At 52.9% G+C, this 21,955-nt stretch overlaps 10 protein-coding genes across 10 annotated transcripts; 6 read left to right on the top strand and 4 right to left on the bottom strand.

Moving 5' to 3' along the window:
- Nucleotides 1-120: 120 nt before the first annotated feature.
- On the top strand, nt 121-2,216 carry J4E92_010438 (uncharacterized protein; the record flags this gene model as incomplete). The annotated part of the gene is made up of 2 exons (XM_051501776.1): nt 121-1,728; nt 1,776-2,216. 2 exons carry the CDS (start codon nt 121-123, stop codon nt 2,214-2,216), a joined length of 2,049 nt encoding a protein of 682 aa, XP_051348011.1.
- A 602-nt stretch (nt 2,217-2,818) lies between these two features.
- J4E92_010437 (uncharacterized protein) lies at nt 2,819-5,096 on the top strand (the record flags this gene model as incomplete). The annotated part of the gene is made up of 5 exons (XM_051501775.1): nt 2,819-2,851; nt 2,901-2,985; nt 3,036-3,262; nt 3,318-4,890; nt 4,942-5,096. 5 exons carry the CDS (start codon nt 2,819-2,821, stop codon nt 5,094-5,096), a joined length of 2,073 nt encoding a protein of 690 aa, XP_051348010.1.
- Nucleotides 5,097-7,145: 2,049 nt separating this feature from the next.
- Nucleotides 7,146-8,417, top strand: J4E92_010436 (uncharacterized protein; the record flags this gene model as incomplete). The annotated part of the gene is made up of 2 exons (XM_051501774.1): nt 7,146-7,194; nt 7,255-8,417. 2 exons carry the CDS (start codon nt 7,146-7,148, stop codon nt 8,415-8,417), a joined length of 1,212 nt encoding a protein of 403 aa, XP_051348009.1.
- Nucleotides 8,418-8,744: 327 nt separating this feature from the next.
- J4E92_010435 (uncharacterized protein) lies at nt 8,745-9,872 on the top strand (the record flags this gene model as incomplete). The annotated part of the gene is made up of 1 exon (XM_051501773.1): nt 8,745-9,872. The coding sequence occupies one exon, from the start codon at nt 8,745-8,747 to the stop codon at nt 9,870-9,872; it is 1,128 nt and encodes a 375-aa protein (XP_051348008.1).
- A 1,031-nt stretch (nt 9,873-10,903) lies between these two features.
- Nucleotides 10,904-11,829, top strand: J4E92_010434 (uncharacterized protein; the record flags this gene model as incomplete). The annotated part of the gene is made up of 2 exons (XM_051501772.1): nt 10,904-11,694; nt 11,799-11,829. 2 exons carry the CDS (start codon nt 10,904-10,906, stop codon nt 11,827-11,829), a joined length of 822 nt encoding a protein of 273 aa, XP_051348007.1.
- Nucleotides 11,830-12,137: 308 nt separating this feature from the next.
- Nucleotides 12,138-12,914, bottom strand: J4E92_010433 (uncharacterized protein; the record flags this gene model as incomplete). The annotated part of the gene is made up of 1 exon (XM_051501771.1): nt 12,138-12,914. The coding sequence occupies one exon, from the start codon at nt 12,912-12,914 to the stop codon at nt 12,138-12,140; it is 777 nt and encodes a 258-aa protein (XP_051348006.1).
- Nucleotides 12,915-13,874: 960 nt separating this feature from the next.
- Nucleotides 13,875-15,942, top strand: J4E92_010432 (uncharacterized protein; the record flags this gene model as incomplete). Its single annotated transcript, XM_051501770.1, has 4 exons — nt 13,875-14,030; nt 14,084-14,095; nt 14,144-15,233; nt 15,290-15,942. 4 exons carry the CDS (start codon nt 13,875-13,877, stop codon nt 15,940-15,942), a joined length of 1,911 nt encoding a protein of 636 aa, XP_051348005.1.
- Nucleotides 15,943-16,414: 472 nt separating this feature from the next.
- Nucleotides 16,415-17,246, bottom strand: J4E92_010431 (uncharacterized protein; the record flags this gene model as incomplete). The annotated part of the gene is made up of 2 exons (XM_051501769.1): nt 16,415-17,099; nt 17,149-17,246. 2 exons carry the CDS (start codon nt 17,244-17,246, stop codon nt 16,415-16,417), a joined length of 783 nt encoding a protein of 260 aa, XP_051348004.1.
- Nucleotides 17,247-17,815: 569 nt separating this feature from the next.
- On the bottom strand, nt 17,816-18,590 carry J4E92_010430 (uncharacterized protein; the record flags this gene model as incomplete). Its single annotated transcript, XM_051501768.1, has 2 exons — nt 17,816-18,476; nt 18,523-18,590. 2 exons carry the CDS (start codon nt 18,588-18,590, stop codon nt 17,816-17,818), a joined length of 729 nt encoding a protein of 242 aa, XP_051348003.1.
- A 2,337-nt stretch (nt 18,591-20,927) lies between these two features.
- On the bottom strand, nt 20,928-21,857 carry J4E92_010429 (uncharacterized protein; the record flags this gene model as incomplete). The annotated part of the gene is made up of 1 exon (XM_051501767.1): nt 20,928-21,857. The coding sequence occupies one exon, from the start codon at nt 21,855-21,857 to the stop codon at nt 20,928-20,930; it is 930 nt and encodes a 309-aa protein (XP_051348002.1).
- Between the last annotated feature and the right edge of the window lie 98 nt (nt 21,858-21,955).

The raw sequence follows: 21,955 nt of genomic DNA, 5'->3' as shown, positions 1-21,955 counted from the left end.
AATCGCAGCCTCTGAACTCACCTCACACCTGCGCCTTTTATTCCTATCTCCCTACCCTCTTCCGTTTCCTCCCCTGGTACCCCGCCAATATCAGGCCGCGACTTTTATCTGTCTTTCGCCATGGCCTCCAATCCCTCCACCCCCGACACGGAAGTCGACGCCGATACCGTCTTCGATAGTCCCTCGCCCTCGCCCGCACCCTCGAGTCCTACCGCCGATGCCACCCCGCCTGACGAACCCGCTGCGGAGCGCCCTCCTCCCCGAACTGCATCCACGACATCAGCCGCGACACCTACCATGACATCCTCCTCAACACCACTCGGAAACATCAACGCTGCCAGGAATCCCCGTCCTTCGAATCCTCCTACCATCTCCAGCCGAGGCAGCGGTCTCAATGTCTCGCAAGACATCCTTGCCAGGATACAGGCAGTGCATCTCGGCAGAAAGGGCGCTCCGCCGACTGGTCTGCCTGGTAGAGGGCCTGCGCCTCAGAGTCCTGGCCCATCTCCCGACAGCCGTAACCCCATGTCGCCGGGTCCTCACCCAGGAGGTGTACCCAGCAACTTCCGAATGCCTGTGAGACCGCCTGCGACTAACTTCCAATCGGCACCAGCAGTTCCTGGTCGTGGACCACCTGCCAAGCAGTCTATAGCAGAGAAGCGCGGCATGAGGTTCCCAGGCGGACTCCCAGGCGGATTGCCAGGCTCGTCCCCAACTGCAGGCGGTGCTCCTCCCGCCGGCAAGAAGAAGCCCGGGTTGACCCTCTCGCAGATGAACGGAGGATCCGAACCCGATGCAAACGCAGAACCGAAGAAACAAGAAACTCACTTTGACAAATTCTCTCAGTTCGTCGATACCAAAACTGGCAGTCTCAAGTTTGCCGGCAAGGCCGTACTTAACTCTGATGGCGTCCAATTCGCAAGCGGTACCTCCTTCAACATCTCCCTGGACGAAGTTGATACTCTGGACGAACTTGGCAAGGGAAACTACGGCACAGTATACAAAGTTAGACATAGCAGACCGCGAATGCGGAAGCCAGGGCAGGGTCTAGCGGGTAACAAGGCTGCGCCAGGCTCGCCGTCGCGAAAGGAATTTGGCGAAGAAGCGAGCCCTACCAGTGCGAAGCCAGCTGCGGGGACCGGCATAGTCATGGCAATGAAGGAAGTGAGGCTCGAGTTGGACGACTCAAAGTTCGCTGCTATCATCATGGAGCTCGACGTCCTTCATCGCTGCGTATCACCCTTCATCGTCGACTTTTACGGTGCTTTCTTCCAAGAGGGTGCAGTGTACATCTGTATGGAATTCATGGACGGAGGCTCCATAGACAAACTTTACGCCGACGGTGTGCCCGAGGGCGTCTTGCGCAAGATCACCATGGCCACGACTATGGGTTTGAAGTCACTCAAGGATGATCACAACATCATTCACCGAGACGTGAAGCCTACCAACATTCTCATGAACACCAAGGGTGCGATCAAGATCTGTGATTTTGGTGTCAGTGGAAATCTCGTCGCCAGTATTGCCAAGACCAACATCGGGTGCCAAAGTTACATGGCACCTGAGAGGATATCTTCAGGTGGCATCGCACAAGCAGGCGCCAACCCCGGAGGCGGCACATACAGCGTACAAAGTGACATTTGGAGTTTGGGACTGACAATCATCGAGTGCGCTCTGGGGCGGTACCCATACCCACCAGAGACGTACAACAACATCTTCAGTCAGCTCAGCGTAAGTCTTCACCTTGTGTCCCCACGTCAACTACTAACTCTCTCTAGGCTATTGTCGATGGTGAGCCTCCGGATCTGCCTGAGAGCGGATACTCTGACGCGGCGCGCAACTTTGTACGCGGCTGCTTGAACAAGATTCCCAACCTTCGGCCAACATATGCCATGCTGCTTCAACATGCATGGCTTGCACCTCTCGCGAAGCCCGACACAATTACAGAAGAAGACGAAGAGGAGGTTGAAGCCGCAGCCGAGGCCGATGGTGGCGAAGCAGCAGGCGACCAGGGGCCTGCTGAGGCGATCGAGCCTGTAGAAGACCAAGAAGTCGCCGACTGGGTCAAGGCTGCCATTGAGAAGAGGAGGAGCGGCAAGATGAAGGGCGTCGAGAAGCCCGCACTGCATGCCGCACCTCTTGATGCAGCGACACAGAGCCCATCACCTAACGGTACAAATGGGCTAGAAGAGGCGGGCTCAGTAGAAGCCGCGGCATAAACCTCTCGAATGGACGAAAATATTTGGCTCATTCACGAGAACGTCAGGCCGCGCCAGGAGCAGCCTTATGGGTTTACGGCGTTGTATAGGCGTATTGCATGGGACGATTGTCGTGGAGCATTGAAATCGGGCCATTGAGCGTAGAGGACACATGTACCTAGCATAGCATACACTTTGTCCAACTGGACGAATAACACACTTCAAGTCGCCGACCTGCAGTCAGTGGATTTAGTGATGAATCATCTACGGCTTTGTTATCTGCTTACAGACCCTCGTCTCCGCAGTGGAGGAAACGCTGTTGGCGTTCCATGGTTGGGAGTGACGTAAGCGGAGAGCGCTTTGACACGTGATCGGAACCCCTGCTTAGCCAAGATTGCTCGCGGCGGCCATCTGTCGTGGTGCGGGAAAGAACACAGTGGTCGGAACAACTTCAATAAGTAGCCACGACTTTCTTTCGTACGCCGCCCCCACCTTCTTTGTAATGCCACAGGCCTAGCATCACTTTCTCTTCCCTCTGCTGGAATCGTTGTCGGCAAACCCCGCAATCACCTTCAGTCGCTCTCTCGTGTACTCAGACACGTCCGTAGGGACACACATTCGCCATGTCCGGGACAGATTACAATTACGATGAACAGGTACACTTTGCATGCGCCACAAACATACATCAATGCTAACAACCTGCAGGGCCAGTTCTTCCCCTACTTCATCCTTACCGTTACCACTCTCGTCACCGTTCCGACTACAATTTCATTCTTCAGATCAAGCAAAGGTGCGCGCTCTTCGCCACTTCCACGTAAGGCTATACTAATATACTATAAGAGCTCGAGAACACTGGATCGCGGATAGAGTCCGACTTCACACCCGAACATGCCGATCTCATCCAAGGACAGCGCAAGAAGCAGAAGCGACTCGAGAGGAGGATAAAGCGGGGTCTTCTCATGGTGGGCGGATGGGCGATGAACGCCGCCATGATATACCTCATCAGCACTACTACACGGAGTACGCCTGATATCTGGGATCCCTATGAGGTGCTGGGTGTCTCTACGGTACGACCGCTGCCTCTGTCGCGAGCTTTGGACAACCTGCTAACTTGCACATCAGGGCGCCGATGAGAGGGCGATCAAGAAGCACTACCGGAAACTTTCCCTCACTATGCACCCCGATAAGGCACGCCCAGACCCCGAAAAGAACATAACCATACAATCCATCAACGACCACTGGGTCGACGTCGTGAAGGCGTTCAAGGCTCTTACCGACGAAGAGATCCGCCGGAACTTCCTTGAATTCGGTCACCCAGATGGCAAGCAAAGTTTCAGCATTGGCATTGCGCTACCTCAATGGCTCGTGACGGAAGGAGCTGGCAAATACGTCCTGCTCATCTATGCGCTCGCCCTCGGTGTCATTCTCCCATACACGGTCGGAAAGTGGTGGTACGGAACACAGAAGCTGACCAAGGATAAAGTCCTGGTGGCCAGCGCTGGCAAGGTCTTCCGCGATTACGACAACGACCAAGGCGAGGTGGGTGTCATACACGCGCTCAGCAGCGGAGAGGAGTTCAACGAAGTCCTCACTGGACACAAAGCGGAGAACGGTCTTTCGAAGCTCGAGCAGAAGGTCCTCTCTGAGAACTCTGGATCTCTCATTGCGCAAACACTCACCAAGAAGGACCGACAGAAGCTAGACGATCTGGAGGACAGCCGGCGACGCAAGGTTCTGACTCTGTTGTGGGCATACCTTGGCCGCGTTGAACTGGACGACGAGACTCTGAACGACGAGAAATTCGAGGTCGCGCCAATCGCACTCCGACTCAACGAAGCTTACACCGCCATCGCTCTCGCATACGGCAACACCAAGGCGATACTATCGGCTTATAGGACCTCCCAGAATCTCATCCAAGCTCTACGACCAGGCGCATCACCGCTTGAGCAGCTGCCACATTTCACACCCGATGTCGCCAGCGCGGCTGAGGCTGCTCGAGCAAAGTCACACTTGACCATCCAAGAGTTTATGCAAATACCCGAAGCTGAGCGTAAGGCTCGTGTTGTCAAGTCTGGTCTCCTATCCCAAGAACAATACAGCACAGCCATGACTGTAGCCTCGCGCATCCCAATGTTTCATCTCGAAAAGGCATTCTTCAAGGTTGTTGGTGAGCGTTTTGTCACACCTAGCAGCTTGGTCCAGTTCGTACTCAAGGGTCGTTTCATCCCGACCGCTGCCACCAACGTTCCCGAGGTCAACCCGAAGGACCTACTAGATATCGATCCCGCGGAAGGCGATGTCGCAGCAATTACCGGACGTAAGAACGACCGTTCTGGAGAGAAGCCCATCCAACCACCTCTTGCATTCGCTCCATACTACGCTCGCGACCACGCGCCAAGATGGCACGTATTCCTCGCAGACAGCAAGCAGGGACGTATCGCCGTACCACCATTCACTTTCTCGACTTTCGACAAGCCCATCCTTGATGAGAGCGGTAACCCTACCTACAACGTACAGACTCTTAAGATGCAGTTCGGCGCACCACCACAACCCGGCAGCTACACCTTTGTCATGCACATGATCTGTGATAGTTACATCGGCATGGACACCAAGATGGAGGTTACCCTTGTTGTCGAGGACGCCAGTAAAGCGGAAGAGGTAGAAGAGGAAGACGAAATCAGCGAGCCAGAAGAGGGTAAGACTGATATTATCCCAGGCTTCCGTGACAAAGCTAACACAACTACAGATTCATTGGCAGGCCAAATGCACCAAATGAAGACCGGTGCCCCACCAAAGAAGCGGAAACAAATCACCAATGACGACAGCAGCGGCAGTGACACCGAAGGCGACGTCGAATCCGAGAGTGAAACCGACACTGACACCGATTCGGATGATGAGTAGAAACCTCCATCCGGTCTACCAGTAAAATGGTTCTCAATCTCTTTCTGGGGCTATGAATTTTGTGTTACAAGAGACTAGTTGCCTCACACTATCGAGTTGGCCTCAGTTTCTCACTCTTCCTACAGGCTCCCTTCGGAGCTGAGGGGTATTCCTCAGGATTCTCTTTATGTCGTAACACGCGCGGCGGCAAGAAGGCATTAGTAGGCGTTCCGGAGAGGGGTTTATATACAATGGCGCGCGTTTTGAAAGTTGGAATGAGGGATTCGCTTTCTCTCGAATTTCGATTGCTGTGAGCGTCTTTTGGTCACATGGATTGCAAAGACTCGGTTTATTGGAGAGGAAGAACGAGAAGCGAGACTACTACGTGGAAGTAGTGGAGGGCTATTGGGAGTATTGATCAGCGCGTGTAGATATCCAGGTCAGAAATTGACGTTGAGTAACCTTTCGATACGACACTTCTTCATCTTCATCTACCCATCCATCCTTTCCCGTGATGAGGAAGTTGAGCAACCCCACTAAATATAGACAGGCACGACAGGGGAGTCAAGATTTCTCCGACTTGCAACCAAGCCTGAGCGCAAGACGATCTACCTGGCCTGTTACCGTCGATCAAGCACGTTAGCCTCAGGAAGACAAGGCATCCGAGAGAAAGACGAACACCTGGCCTGACACTTAATGCATATACGATATCGACGATATGCGTGCCCTTGTCGGGGATCTGCAACGTGGCTGGTGCGTTCCTCAACTGGTGGGGTTTCAGGTGCGTCGCAGCGTGTGGTTGTTCACTCATCACCTCGACAGAGTCGACACCTTCAAACGGGAAGTAGCGGAGTGGCAGCAGGAAGAGTCAGGGTTGTACGAGGTGGTGAGTGGTGATATAGGGTGCTGTGATTGGGGGGTTAGGGGTGCATATGGGGGTGGTAGTGGTGCGGTAACATCGACTCGTGGGTATCAGCACAAAGGGAAGCGTTTGCTATCGGCATGAACAGTAAGTGAGGAGCATGAACACGAAGGATAGATTTCTTATCGACAAGAAGAGCAAGTATGACGGTAGCTTGGGTATCGCATAGTGGTCTTACGACAACGGTTCGTGTGTACGCGCACAACCACCAAGCATCCTTTCCATCTCCACACGCAGCACAGTCCCAGATCAACGCAGATCAGTGTCCATCCAAAGCAGATCGACGTCCCCTTCCTCCGGGTGGGTGGGGGAGGCGGAGGGGAGGTGGTGGAAGTGATCTCTCTTCTTGTGTGCGCGTTGAATGTCGTGACGATCCGATTGCAATGACTTTGAGTGGTACTTTGAGTGGTTGGGTATGTGATAACTCTGAATCTCTGATTGAAGTCGTCTCACGAGACGTATGCAGCGGGTGGGATCCCTAGTTCCGTCTCACGCAGATCAGCATCCCCTTCCCCTGCCCAGCGTAACCGAAAATCACCGAAAATACTGCCTGAGGACGTCGCTAAGGCATGAAGCAGCGACCCCAGCCTTGGCTCCCGATCGGATACCACGGCTCCGCTAACCTAAGGCTCATACAACAAGGCCTCAGGTCGCAAGGCAATCAGGACAAAACAGTCAAGCAAATCTTGGCAACCGTTTTAGTGCACATCATCTGTCTTGGCAAGATACGGGAGTGGAGTGCGCCGGTAGCAAAGTGTGCCAGTGGCGAGTTACTGAGGCACCCAAGGCTACGATGGTACGTGTGTCACATCTCTACGGCAATACAGGGGCGGCAAAGGCAAGTACCGACATATCGATGTGTTCCCTGGGCATTAACGACGTCGTTTTGTCGATGGCAGTGGTTGGATAAAAGCTGAAGGAAGGACGCATGAGTTTACCTTCTCATCCCACACTCACTCTTCTTCCGGCCTTCTTCAGTCCTTCCTTCCTTAATTCCCGCTTTCGATTCTTTTAGCGACTTTGATAGTCTGCTTATTACCACTTTCTTTGAACCTTTTATACACACACGTCTGTGACGTTTAATCTTTACCTTCTTTTTAATCACGATACTACCGTCTTTACCCTTTCAGGACTACTTCATCATCAAAATGTCTATCAAGGCTATTGCTACTATCGCGCTTGCGGCTGGTCTCGCTGGTAAGTTCTCCAAACCAAACACTCAACCATATGGCACAACATACTAATCCACCCTCACAGCCGCAAAGCCCATCAACACCTCTGCCAAACGCCAAGTCGGCTTCAACTCCGTCGTCAACGGCTTCAACGGCAACGACGGCGCCTTCAACTTCATCGACGGCTTCAACAACTTCAACCAGCAACAACAAGTAATCCAGATCCAGCAGGAGAACCTCCAGATCATCGACAACGGGCGCCAACAAGCCGTCGTCCAGCAAGTGGAGCAAGTCCTCATCGTCGACCAGGTCAACAACGGCTTCAACAACGACCTCAACAACCTCTTCCGCAAGAGCAACTTCCAGAACCAGTTCCGCGATGTCGCCACCGTTACCCTTGTTGTGCAGGAGATCCAGATCGCCATCGACGACGGCCGCGGCAACCAAGTCCAGCAAAACATCTTCGCTCAGTCCGCCGTTGTCGCTAACCGCGGCGCCCGCGAGACACAGACTGTCATGGTCTTCGACAGCCGCACGCTGATCGCCCAGGACATCCTCGGCGGCGACGCCTTCGGCAAGCTCGGTGGCTTCGGCGGTATCGCAGGCGCGACTGGCGCGTTGGACGGCGCAATGCCCACCAAGACAGCTGGTATCCAGCTCTTCGGTGCGAAGCCCACTTGGTCGGCTGTTGCCGAGGACCCAGCTGCGACTCTCGGTGCTATCTGGCAGGGTGCTCTCCAGGACCTCCAAGATGCGCAGAACGACGAGGCGGACAACAAGCTCAACGAGCAGATTGCTGCTGAGGAGCTGAAGGCGCTTCTTGAGGGTCAAGACGGCCAGGACGACAACAAGGATGGCGAGGACAACGGCGACGACAAGGCCGCTGAGGAGGAAGCCAAGAAGGCGGAAGAGGAGGCTAAGAAGCAAGAGGAAGAGCAGAAGAAGGCTGAGGAGGAAGCTGCCAAGGCCGACGCTGAGGAGGCTAAGAAGCAGGAAGAAGAGCAGAAGAAGGAAGACGAGGCTGCTAAGCAGGAGGCTGAGCAGGAGAAGAAGGCTGAGGAGGAGGCCGCGAAGAAGGAGGCGGAAGATGCGAAGAAGGCAGAGGAAGAGGCTGCTAAGAAGGATGCCGAGGAGCAGAAGAAGGCGGACGAGGAGGCTAAGGCTCAGGATGAGGCGGACAAGAAGGCTGAGGAGGAGGCGAAGAAAGCTGAAGAGGCCAAGGCTGCTGAGGAAAAGAAGGCAGAGTAAGATACTCTAGAGTGATGGCTCGCGCTCTCTGCAGCAGAGCGACGATGCGCGGAATATGTATACCCTGAGAGGCTTTTGTTAGTTGCTCTCTTACCTACCTAGGTAGTTCAAGTGCTGCGTTTGCAGGACCGGTATCAGCGAGACTGGACCGCGTAAATTGGTTACGAAATTGAATGAATATGTTTTCTTCTTTCAATTCTCGGTCTACTAGTCTAAATGCATTTACGATGACGGGATGAGCTCGTGTTGATGTACTCACCTTCACTAATAGTGAAATATCAATTTCTGCTGATTGTGACGACTTTTATCGGGTTATCTCTCCACACTATGGGCTTCGCATTCTCTCCCGATGTTAAATTATTAGGCATCGAGACCACAAACATGCCATCGCCTCCTGTATTACTGCGCCTCTACTGCAACAAAACCAGGCTACTGATCGGAACCATACTGCTTCTCGTCACCCTACATGTATTATCCGGTTGCTCAATCTTCAACCTAATCCCATCGGGTACATCTGCTACCCCCAATCTCCCCAACGATCTATCCGAATTCCTACCCTGGGTACCTACAAGATCGCAGTCAGACCTTCGTATCTCAAAAGCAACAGTACTATACGACTCCAAGAAACATGATACAGGCACTCTCGCCCTCGATGATCTCCACACCCAAAACTTCGGATACACAAGCCATGTTCTCCAAACGCCCATTGTGCGAGGCGCTCTGAACAAGTTCCTCTACCTCCAGTCACTCATCATCACCGAACTTCAAAAACCAATCGAAGATCAAAAAGAATGGATACTCTACCACGACCCTACCGTCATCCTCGCAAATCAACACATACCACTCCACCACTTCCTCCCACCCATCACGGATGTCGAAACATTCAAGACCCTCTCTATCATTGCTACGAAATCCGAAAGTGAAGAACTAAGTGCCGCGGTCTTCTTCATTCGGGTTAGCGGCGGCTCACTGCGTATCTTGACTGAAGCCATGGAGATGATATACAACTTGCCAGACAACGGAGATGAAAACGAGGAATTTAATGTGGCAGCGACAGTCCTCCAAACCATCTTATCCCGCCCACATCACCTTGCTAAAGCAATCTACCAACCCCGTGAATGGTACAATGGTACCTCGTCTCTCTTTTACCAACCCTACTATCGCACGCTAGCGCATCGTCTCCTCCCCGTGCACTACACCCAAATCATGCCAGGTGGCAAAGAAGGGAGCAGTCTGATGTGCCCTGATGCAGACACAGTACACCGATTTTGGCACGTTGTGCGTGAAGCGCGGCACGTATTGAATGAGGCGAAGGAAAAGGGTCACACGAGTGAGCAGGGAGAGTGGTGGGAGATGGTGAGAGAGGTGAAGGAATGGGTTGAGGGTAGGGCTTGGGATACGGAGGAGCTGGAGAGGAGGGTAAGGGTTTTGAGGGAGGGGTTGGATATCGACTGATCTCTTACAATTGAGCATGAACTTGGTGACAGTAGATCCGCGGTGCGGTGTTTACGTCGTGAGTTATTTTGCGGGTCGTCTTGAGCGGTCTGCTGTTTCGAGACGGAGGCAGTTGGAAGGAATCCGCGGCCGGGATGAATGCTTCTAATCTAAGCACATGGATTCCACCGAGCTTGGGGAAATGACGACGTAGGGCGCAGGCCAAGTCGGACGACTCTCCTCCGGACGGTTCTCCTCTTCCAATCATGTATGATGGTTGAACTGGGCGTCTCGGGTAGCACGGCTCCATGTCGAGTAAGCGAGGCTTGATCTCCGGACTGCATGCTTTCTATCTCTTCATATAGTAACATGTCGCGTGCCCACAAATCGAGATGTAGAGGACTTCTCTATACTCACCGCGCACCATGCCGCCGTCCCCAGAAATAACACCACTGCAAAACATCGCACCACCAAACAACCCCCCAAAAAGGACCACAGCATCCAAGCCCAACCAGCCAGCTCCAAACAACGCAGCAGAGCCCTACTCCGCCTTCCCAAAATCCACCCGCACCTACCTAACCTACATCCTCGGCATAATCCAACTAATCTCCACCCTAACAACAACAATCTACTTCCCGCTCATCCCCACCCTCAGCACCCACTTCTCCGTCTCCATCCAAGCCATCAACTTAACCGTAACCGTGTACGCAATCTGCCAAGCCATATCCCCGGGTATATTCGGTTCACTAGCAGATTCCTATGGCCGCCGACCCGTACTACTCGGTCTCGTTACTACGTACACGCTAGCGAGTCTGGGTCTCGCGTTGAACAAGAACAGTTATCCAATCTTGATTACGCTGCGGGCGTTTCAGAGTATAGGTGGTTCGGCGACGGTGCCGATTGCGTATGGGATTGTGGCTGATGTTGCTGTGGTGTCGGAAAGAGGGGGCATGTTGGGACCGATGTTGTCGACTTGTAATGGGATTTCGGCGTTTGGACCGGTTATTGGTGGGGCGTTGGCGATGAAGTCGACGGGGCATATGGGTGTTTTTATGGCGCTGTTGGGGATTGCGATTTTGTGTCTTCTTCTCGTGGGGTTTGTGCTGCCGGAGACGTCGAGGGGGATTGTGGGGAATGGAGGGAGGCCTGCGACGGGGGTTTGGCGGACTTGGATATCGCTTCTCGGACGGAAGGGTAGCGAGCAGTCGGCGTCTGCTGTTACGGAGCGAAATGCGATGCCCAAGCCTTCCCAGACACTCTCGAGAATCTTCGACTCGATACGCATGATCCGGCATCCGGACGCTGCCGTGATTCTCTGGATGGTCGCTTCGTCCTACGGAATCTACTATACCTTCCAAGTGGCCCATTCCGTCATCTTCAAAGACCTATACAACTACAACGAGCTACAAATCGGACTAAGCTTCCTACCTGCGCTGGCTGGCATGACAATCGGCGGGACGATAGCCGGCAAACTCATGGACATAAACTACGCGCACCACGCGCGTCAAGCCGAGATTGTCGACCCAGCAAATATCCTGGATTTCCCGATCGAACGCGCTCGGTTCAGGAACATGGTTCCATTGATTCTAATCGAGACGGCACTGGTGATAGGCTATGGATGGACGGTGCAACAACACACTCACCCTGCCGTCCCTCTTGTACTGGAATTCTTCGTTTCCGCACTGGCTACGCTGCTGAGTCATACTGCGAATGCGCTGCTCGTGGATGTGTTTCCTGAAGTACCGAGCACGGCGTACGCGTCGGGTCAGCTTGCGCGAGGGGCGTTTAGTGCTGCGTCTGCTGCTATCATTGATCCTCTGGTGCGCGCTGTGGGTCGCGGATGGTATTTTACCATTTTTGCGGCGTTTACCGGGACGGGCTGTTTGACATGTGTGACTTTGAGTCGGTGGGCTGGCATGAGGTGGCGGCGGAAGAGGTATTTGAGAGCGAGCCGCGATTCTGGACAGAGCGCGAGTAATCAGGGAGCTTGAGGTCGGTTTCCGCCTGCCGGCAACTGAGAACATCAAGATCGTCAGCCTGATTCAGATCAGGCTCTGGGGGTGCCCAGGTGTCAGAGGACTCACGGGATCACTCTTTCGACGTGCCTTTGAAACTCGGGTGGCTGGTATCGCGTCTGAGGTTACCTAGGTAGCGTTCGGATATGACGCTAGCCGCTTTCAGCTGATCGTGAGCGCGCCTGCTCTAAGACTTTCGTGCGCGCATCATCACTCCAGAGGAAGGCACACGAATTCATCAGCCAAACTTGCATTTCTTAGCTTTTCAAGGCTACTTGGCCATACTCTGGAAAATCGGTCCCATATTCTCCTGCCAGGTATCCACAATCTTATTCGCTGGACCCGCAGCGATCATCTCATCTCCTTTCTTCCACTTCCCTATCGTCTCCTCCGTAAACTCCTCGACACTCAACGCAGCTTGATTCTTCTCCTTCTTGTTGTCATCCGGATCCTTCCTTTCACGATGCAAATCCGTCGCTACGGTTGGCGGCGCGATTTCGATGACCTTGACCTTGGTATCTTTTAACTGAGCGCGTAGGTTCATTGACCAGAAGTGCAGCCATGCTTTGGTACCGCAGTATACGGGATTGACGAGGGAGAACGGAACAAAGCCGAGGACGGAAGATACGTTGACGACGAGTGCCATTGGCTTGGATTTGAAGTGTGAGAGCAGGTGCAATGTAAGGTGCATGGGCCCACGTTGGTTGATGTCGATCTCTTGATCGGCCTTGCTTCCAAATTCTTCTGGATCCATTTCGTTGACATCGAGCGGTCGCTGTACTCCCGCATTGTTGACGAGGCAGTCCAGATCCGGATGTTCGGAAATCAGCTTCTTGACGAAGGCCGGGATAGACTTGACGTCTCCGGTATCGAGCACGTAGTAAGCTGCTGCTCCGATTTCTTTTGCAGCTTCTTGGAGTTTTGACTCTGTGCGGCCGGCGATGATGACTCTCTTCCCATCTTTTATGAACTGTTGCGCGAGAGCCTTTCCGATGCCGCCGCCTCCGCCGGTCACGAGGGCGGTTTTGAAGTCGTAGTTTGTGGACATGTTGGTGGCCTCTCGAAGATTGATGGGAATTGGGAGTTCAGAGAAGCGACACTTTCCTACTTGACTAGCTAAAGCTATAGGGTCGGTGACGTGCACCTAAGTCGCCGTCGCTGATGTATGTACGTCATGACCCCGTCTCAATAGCAGAATTTGCTCCTACGTAGCTGGCCAGCAACTACGCCTGTGCAACACAATCTTTCTTAACGTAGAACTTTGATCAAAGCAAGCTCGACCGTGCCACCTGGCTGCATAATCCGACCGCTGCCAGAGCCTCTCGTTTACCAAGCATGACCAAGGACCCACACTCCTTGCGCCTTGGACGCACGATGGAAGGAGCGCAGCCGCACCCGGGACGGCTGCATCCACATCCACATCTTCAACTCCTCTTCAACCTCATCCACCTGACAAACGTCTGACAAACCCCAAGACGTTTTTGCGCTTACCTTCAGGCCCACACCGGGATGCGCGAATCACGAACTCAGGACGCCGTTCCATGCGTCATACGGTCCAAATCGGCTTGGCGTGATGTGGGGTAGCCACGCACCAGATCGCGTCGACAACGCCGGGATGTGGGCTGTGCGACACGCCGAACAGCATTGCCGCAGTGTGAGATTGCTAGGGTGGGCGGGACGGAGCGTTTGTAAGGCCGTCTTATATTAGATGGAAGCCACGTTCGTGCTGTGTATAGCCAATCTTGCGTCGAAAGCAACCTTTGAGCTAGGTATATACACGCGAACAATCACCTCTTAGCGACAACGGCAAAGAGACTACAAGATGACGGTTCCAGAGACCCCAGAGTCGAAGTGCGATGTGTTAGTCTGTCGGTATCAAACAATGCGAACATGTAGCTAATGAGTTCCAAAGTCTTATTGTTGGTGCTGGTCCAGCAGGGTAACGATCACCACAACAATGGGCATTGTTCAAAACTGACCGAGTCTTAGGTTGATGCTCTCGGCCTGGATGGCAAGATGCGGTATCAATGCTCGCGTTGTCGATAAGCGTGGCACAAAGATCTACTCGGGACAGGCAGATGGTTTACAGCTCCGCAGCCTGGAAATCTTTGACAGCTTTGGTTTCGCGGATAGAGCCTGGAAGGAAGCAAATCACTTGATAGAGGTATGCACATCAACCGATTTCGGCTTGAGTAAACCTTACTAACCAATAATCAGTTTTGCATGTGGGTATGTTATCACACTCGATAAACCCACCACCATCCCTAACATTCGCAGAACCCCGGCGAAGATGGTGTGATACGCCGTTCAGACGGAGTTCCAGATACACCACCCGGTCTCTCTCGGTTCAAGGAGATCGTTCTCCACCAGGGACGGATTGAGAGGTTCTTCCTCGATCACATCAAGAAACACTCCAAGGATACGTTACGCGTCGAACGCGCGGTATTACCGGAGTCACTGCACATTGCCGAGGATCGAGTTGATGATCATTCGCCCGACAACTACCCTGTTACAGTCCAACTCCGATATCTCACGGAAGACGAGGCCAAACCAGCGCAAAGCAAAGGATCTGAAGTCAACGATGGCCTTTTCAGGAGCAATCTCGCAGAAGACGACACTGAAGACCTCATTGCCAACAGCCAGCAGAAGCAAGGCAGTACTGAGACTGTCAAGGCAAAGTACGTCGTAGGCTGCGACGGCGCTCACAGCTGGACGCGAAAGCAACTAGGATTTGAGCTTGAAGGCGAGCCCACCGATCACATCTGGGGCGTCTTGGACATCATCCCCATCACAGACTTTCCGGATGTTCGCAAACGCTGCGCTATCCACAGCGAGTCCTCGGGCTCCATGATGATCATTCCGCGTGAGAACAAAATCGCCCGCCTCTACATCCAGCTCACAGAGATCAAGCCCGACGCCAGTGGCCGAGCCGACAGGTCTAAGATCACCCCGGAAACCATTATCACAGCGGCACAAAAGATCATGGCGCCGTACAAGCTAACGTACGAATACTGTGATTGGTGGACGGCATATCAGATCGGCCAGCGAGTCGGCAAGAACTTCGATCACAAGAGCCGTGTTTTCCTGGCTGGTGATGCTGTGCATACGCACTCACCTAAAGCAGGCCAGGGTATGAATGTCTCGATGCAGGATGGGTACAACCTGGGCTGGAAGCTGGGATTGGTGGTGAAGGGCATCGCTCATCCCTCCATCCTGAAGACCTACCAGTCCGAGCGCCGTCGTATCGCGCAGGACCTCATCGCATTCGACCACAAATTCTCGCGGCTCTTTTCCGGTCGACCAGCCAAGGACGTCATGGACGAAGAAGGCGTCAGCATGGACGAGTTCAAGAACGCTTTCCTCAAGGGTACGTCACGTCAAACCCAGTGCCATCTACTAAGCCCATCAACTAACCCATCCTAGGCCAACTCTTCGCAACCGGCCTCTCAGTCGACTACGGCACCAGCATGCTAATCGGCAAACCGGGCTCCGCCACCGACCAAGGCGACGGCACAGACGTCTCCTCCTCGTCCCCCGTCATCGGCAAGCAAGAGCTCTCTTCCGAGATCAAACTCGGCATGCGCTTCCCCAGCCACCAAGTCATCAACCAAGCCGACGGCCGCGCGTGGGAGTTCCAGCAGAAGCTCAAAAGCGACGGTCGCTTCCGCATCATCGTCTTCGCTGGCAACGTGACCAACGCACAGCAGAGCACCCGTTTGAAGACCTTCTGCCAGGCCCTCGAGTCGTCATCGGTACTGGCTCCGCATCTCGGTAAGAATATCGAGGTGCTCACTTTACACTCGGCCAAGTGGAAGGAGGTGGAGCTATTACGCGATCTCCCGGATATCCTACATCCGTTCGATGCGAAGACGGGCTGGGATTACGACTCTGTGTATGCGGATGATGCGAATCCGTTTGAGGGCTTTGGTGATGCGTATAAGGGGTATGGTGTTGATAGGGAGAGGGGGTGTGTGGTTGTCGCGAGGCCGGATCAGTATGTTGGGTTTATTGATGAGGTTGATGGGGAGGGGTGTAAGGGCGTTGAGGGGTATTTTAAGGGCATCTTTGCGTTGTAGCCGGATAGTCGGGCGATGCGCAATCGCGAAAGAAATTACCTTGCACGTGCATGCCCCAAGATATCATGAGGTATGAGGTGTTCGTATGCTTGAATGGTTCATTTTGACTTTCTCTTATTGGAATTCGCTCTCTTCGAAAGCTGGCCTTCTAGCGCAGCTATCTACTTGATGATAGCACCAATGAATCTGAACCAAGATCGCACACAGACATGAAAGACCCGCATTTAACTTCAGTACTGAATGTTGATCATGAATGAAAAACCGCCTCGCAAGAACTTTTGATGTCTGCATGTATCAAGTGATGAACCCTTTTCTTCCTTAAGCAAAACCATAGTTCTAGAGTTATAGTCGATTGTAAGATGCAGTTGTTGGTTGGATTGCTGGAGCAGATTTCAGTCTCTCAATGCTGGCGATCTGAATGTCGGTTAACATTCCTTGCAAGAGTGAGAAGCAGTGACGTACCTTCTTCTGCTTATTTGTAGGCGGGGTGTGTCTTCTTGTAGCAAGGCTTGTTGAGAGCAATATGCGCATGGTACTTGCAACCGACATCTTTGAAGAAGTCCTCATACTCTTTTTGCGCTACTTGATCATACCTCATCTTCGGACCAATGTGTTTGAGGATATCCATCAAGTACTCGGAAGGATACTCATCCTCTTCTATTTCCTCGAATCTGTTGTCGGTCCAGAGGTGAGCTGCGATATCAACGACGAACTGGCGATGCGCTGGAACCTGATCATCGATCCCGTATACTGTTTCAGGTACGTGTGTCATGATATAATCTTCTTCGGATATCATCTTCTCTTGAAGCCAGTCGATGCAGGCGTCCTGGAAGCCACAGTCCTGTATGACATGACCAAGTTTGTAGCACTCATCCCACTTCCAACACTCGTCGTCATTAAGCATCTCACCGAACTTACCCTCCGTGACGTCGTTTTCCTCCATGATGTAGAAGTAGCCGGTTTCAAGCCATCCCAGATAGATTTCGAAAGCTCGGGGTTTAACGTCTGGCAGATAAACATCTTCTGGACCGCCGTTCTTGGGCGACGTTCCCAAGGTCTTCTTGAAGAAGTCGGAGCTGGTGAGAAGAGTGCCCTTATCAACGATAAATGGCTCCTCATAGTGTCCGACAATGACTGTGATCATCTTGTGTAGGCGGCTATGGCTGGTCAGTCAAGTATTTCGATGTCAAACTAGCTCATACTCACCTGGGTTTATCGGCCATGGAGCGCCTCAACTTTTTCGGACCAGGGAGCTTTTCTGACTGGTCGCTGCCTCGCTTTTGGGGGTTCGTGTTACTTGTCATGGTGAATGTTGACGACGAACGATTCAGCGTCGGGAGTGAGTTGGTGGTGGAAGTTAGTGTCTAAAGGTAGAGGGAGCGTCTTATATGGTGGTAGACTAGCTCCGAACCAACAGGTAAAGGCAGCGAAGATGCGATTAGGTAAAGGTGTTCGCCATCGCAAATTCGTCTTGAGGTATAGAGTGAGCGTGTATCACCGTGGTATGGATGTGTAGATGTCAGCATGAGATACAAAGAGATAGTAGAGCTGTATTGAACTATCCTAATCGTACTGGCTGACAGCTACATGGGTGTAAAAGCCGGTGCATGACAGGCCTTGACTCCATTGTATGCAGTAAGAGGCATTAGCGCCTGGACTTCTGATGTCATTATCTCACTACCAAAACCATTTGTCTCCTACTAGACGTCGAGGAATCGAGGATTGAGTCGTGTGATGCAAGATACGCAGGTACTGTTAAAACGTGTCAGCATATCGCACATGAAGTAAGTTGGGCTACCTACGTATACAGGGAAAACAAGCTTCGTACATTTGACTCATTATCCTTACCTGGGCTTGCAAGCAACAAAAGCTTTCAGTACCGAAACCTGGGCTTGGTCTTGTAGCAAGGATTGTCTCCGTGATCGTGGTAATGGCAGCTGTCCATATCCTTGAACCAGTCCACTGCAGATGACCATTCGAGGCCCTCGCGAAGGTTTGGCATGATTTCGCGCAGGATATCGCGCATGAAATCGGGTGGGAAAGACTTCATATTTGCCACTGGAACTCGCCGGCCGATATTGACAAAGGCGTCAACCCCAAGTTTTCGGTGGGCTGAGGACTCCGCTGTAAGAGGATAGACGCAGCGGGCAAATTTCATGGGAACCTTGCATGAAGCACACATCCAGTCGATCATAGCGTCGATCAAAGCGTCTCGGAAGTCACTGTCATCGAGATAAACGCCGAGATCATAGAGGCCTTCCCATGCCCAAAGCTCTGGATAGTGCTTCCGCTCGTTGTCCATTAGGTTTTCAGCCCCTCCAACGAAGACTCGTCCAGTATAGAGAAACTTGACCCATGTCCTAAAAAGGTCTGGTTCGTGAACAGGTAGGACGACTGCAGCCTCCTGTCCCTCTTTCCACTCCTTCTTGAGCGCGTTGTCGAAGAACCGTGAGTTTGCGCGGAGCAGTGATTCGTGGACGTAGAACTCCTGTTTGGTTTCGCCAACGCGCACGACAATCGGTTTCGATTCGACACTGTGATCTTTAGCGTATATCTCATGAAACAGACGCGGTTGCTTACCTAGGTCCCTCGTCTGCCGAGCAGCGCGCTTTCTTGCGAGGAGGCTCCAGCTCAGAGTCGGTGGCCATAGTGTTATTGACTGACGTGGGTGTTGTGAGTTGAGTGGAGAAGCAAGCGTGTCTGTGGTCGCCATTCCAAATTTGCGTGGCTAAACAGCGTGAACTCGCTAAGCACGGGCAGATAAGAAGTGAAAGGGGGTCTGTAGTCGAGCAGTGAGCGCCGCATCAGAGTGTACCCCGAGGGATACATTGCAGCATATTCAGCAGAGTGTACACACCACGAGACCATGTATACCTCAAAGAGCCTGTTGGTTTGACATATAACCCAGAGATCGCAAGCTCAAAAGCAGAACTCAGCCATTCCGCTATAGCATCCTCCCCTAGCATGATCATAATTAGGTATATAAACCCCACTCCCACAAACTATCTCCATCCTCATCCTTCCGCCTTTCAAAGCCCTTCTAATACTCCTCAGCATATACCTGACAAACTAACCCGGATTTTCTAACCCCGCTTCACCTCTCTCTACCTATTCGACACTTCAACGAACACATCCACGGCCAGCACACTACCGGTGTGCTTCGACTCCCGGTGTGAAACATAGTAGAATTCTTCAGCGAGATGGAGTGTGTATATTTTGCGGGAAAGACAAGCTTCCGTTAGGACGTCTATAATGGTGTCGGCGAAGAAGGGGGGGTGGGGGAGGGCTAGGACGGAAAAGAAGGCGTAGAGACCTCGGGATGTGACCAGCGTGTCTATTCGATTCGATACTGCCGCTATCCAAATGCGTGATATCTGTTGATGCAGTAATGAAGATCCAACCCATGTACAGTCATTTGTTCCAGTTGACGAAGATTTCCACCCATGTTTCTAGAAGTATGACATTGGTGAAGTCCTCCAGATTTCCAGGGTGGCGGAGGGGAAGGACAGTCCGACTAGGTAGGTTGACGGTATTTTTGATTGGTTGATGTTATGCTGTTGAAGTATGCTAGTTAGAAAGGCAGTCGGTGATAAAGGGCCCCATCTAGTCCTTCGTCGGTGAAGTAACATCAATCTAAGCAAGGTAGATCTCGAGACGACAGAACTACAGTTCCACAGTTCACCCCTTATCATCCATGACTTGTGGCTGTAAAAAGCCATTTGGCCCCCAAACGCTTACTGTGGCTGTACGACGCCCGCCGCAGTAGTGTCAAAGTATAAGGACCCGAGAACGTCGCGCCCCCAGAATCAGCGGAATCGCCTCCTTCAACCTCGTTCTCGACATTTACGCCTTCCTTCTCTTCGCGACCTGTTCAGGATGGCATCGCTTCCATATTCTGATTTGGAGGTCGCTTCCAGTACCGATCCGGAAGTCGCTGGTAGTACTGACCAAGATACGCACAAATACGCGCACTACTCGGTGGCCCCTGCAGACACGGATAAGATCGCATATGGTAGCATCACGCCTGCGCACGACGAGTTGGCACCGCAAACGATATGTGGGCTGCGGAAGAAAACATTTTGGATCGTAGTAGTCGCCGGCGTTATCATCATCGCCAGTGCTGTGGGCGGTGGAGTCGGGGGATCGCTTGCAACACGCAAATCCAGCTCGACCAGCCCGACCAGCAGTACACAAATACCTGCAAGCAGCATACATCCTACCTCAACAACACCATCCCCCACATCCTCAACCCAAACCATCAGCACAACCACCATCCTCGGCCCAACATCCAGCCCGCAACCCACACTCCTCCGCGACTGCCCGTCCTCCAACAACACACTCCGCACCGTGACCTACGGCAGCGCATCTTACCACTTCCGCAAACTCTGCAATGCAAGTTACCTGAACACCGGCGGCGTCGCGGCTCCCGTGCAGGGCGTCGTAAAAAGCCTCGACGAATGCATCGACATATGCGCGCAGTATAACCAGAACAACCGGACCGATATACAAGCAGGCCGAGACCCTCTTTGCAATGCGGTATGTTGGCGCAATACTTTCGATGTGAGTAATGACTGGGAAGGGGGCCATTGTTTTGGGTTTACGACTAGGAATGTTACGATAGATGGGCAGTCGGTTTTTAATGTGCATAGTGAGGAGATCTGTGATAGTGCTGCGTTGATTAATCAGGAGATCTAGAAGTGCATTGCATGTTGCAAAGGGAGGCTGTTTGAGGAAACCAAAGAGTAGATTTACCAGCTAGACAACCAAGAAAGATAAACCGGGTATACGCGCCGACATTACATACATCGCTTGTTCATGAACGCCGTTTGTTGCGCCGCTTGTAATGACCGCTTCGCGTGTCGGGGGAGAGGAACCAAAAGGGAAGACCGTGTAACCAGACCAGAACCAAGGTATATACAAGAAGCGAAGAAGCGAGAAGGTTCCGGGAGGACAAGGAGACTGACCGTAGGTGTGATACCATCTCCCTAGATCCCACCCATATCCACCTCTTTGCTCAAGAAATCCGCCTCTTCAAAATCACTCCCACTACCCGCACCCACCCTCCCCTCCATATGCGCCGCGTTCTCAAAATCCATATCGATATCATCATCGCTAATCGTCCGTTGCGCTGTTCGTCTGGACTTGGGCAGCGCGACGCGACGCGGTGGCGGTTGCATATTGAGTCCCTGAGGCGGCGTTTCGCTCAGCGGGCTGACAGGCACTTCGTCGACTTCGACGCCCATGCCCATGCCCCTCGTCGATGATGATGAGCCGAAGAAGAAGGTTGTGTCTAATGTCCTGACTTCATCTTCGTCCTGCCATGAGCGTTTCGAGGGGTTGTGTGGGCGCTGCGAGGTCGTTGAATATCCGCTATCTGTGGAGGCTTTGGACGAGAAGGGCTGGGTGAAGGTTTCGGCGGGGAGGGGGAAGTAGTTTGGAGGTGGTGGCGTGCCGTTCGCGGCGTAGAGATGTGGGTTTGTTGTTGGTTGTTCTGCGAAGCCGCCGATTTTGTTCAGGCCGCAGAAAGGCAGGAGTTCGCGCTGGTGCAGCACTTCTTCTGATACAGGCTCTCGGGGTGGTTTGACGGCTAGGGTGGGTCGCGACATGGTGGTTTGGATGGAGGGAAGACCGGATGTCTTGTGGATCTTGTAGCCTTCCGGCACGCTCTTTCGCACTCTCATGCCGACGCTGAGGAGGTCTGCTTGGACTTGGCCGGGGACGTCGGGGGCGAGTTTCTCTCTGTGCTGGTGCTGGTGTTGCCTCGTGTTTTGGTGTCGCGGTCGGGTAATCGGATCTAGGCCCCGCAGATCGTCGGTATCCTCGAAATCGTCCCGCACCTCGAAATAGCTTGTGATGCTGGGTTGGAACTTTCTCTTGCTGCGGTGTTCGTCGGTCGGCGTATGGCGAGCTTGCATAGCGGAGTGCAATTCTGTGGATGTGTGTGTGAAGGGGGAAGGAGCGGTCGGAAGGCGCGGTCAGGCAGGATTATGCGGTGTCGCTGAGGTGGAGAGGG

This window comes from Alternaria infectoria (assembly GCF_024043175.1).
Source record: "Alternaria infectoria strain BMP 0036 chromosome Unknown scaffold_36, whole genome shotgun sequence".
NCBI lineage: Eukaryota > Fungi > Ascomycota > Dothideomycetes > Pleosporales > Pleosporaceae > Alternaria > Alternaria infectoria.
Note: the sequence above shows the minus strand (reverse complement) of the source record. Positions and strands in the feature narration are given on the sequence as shown.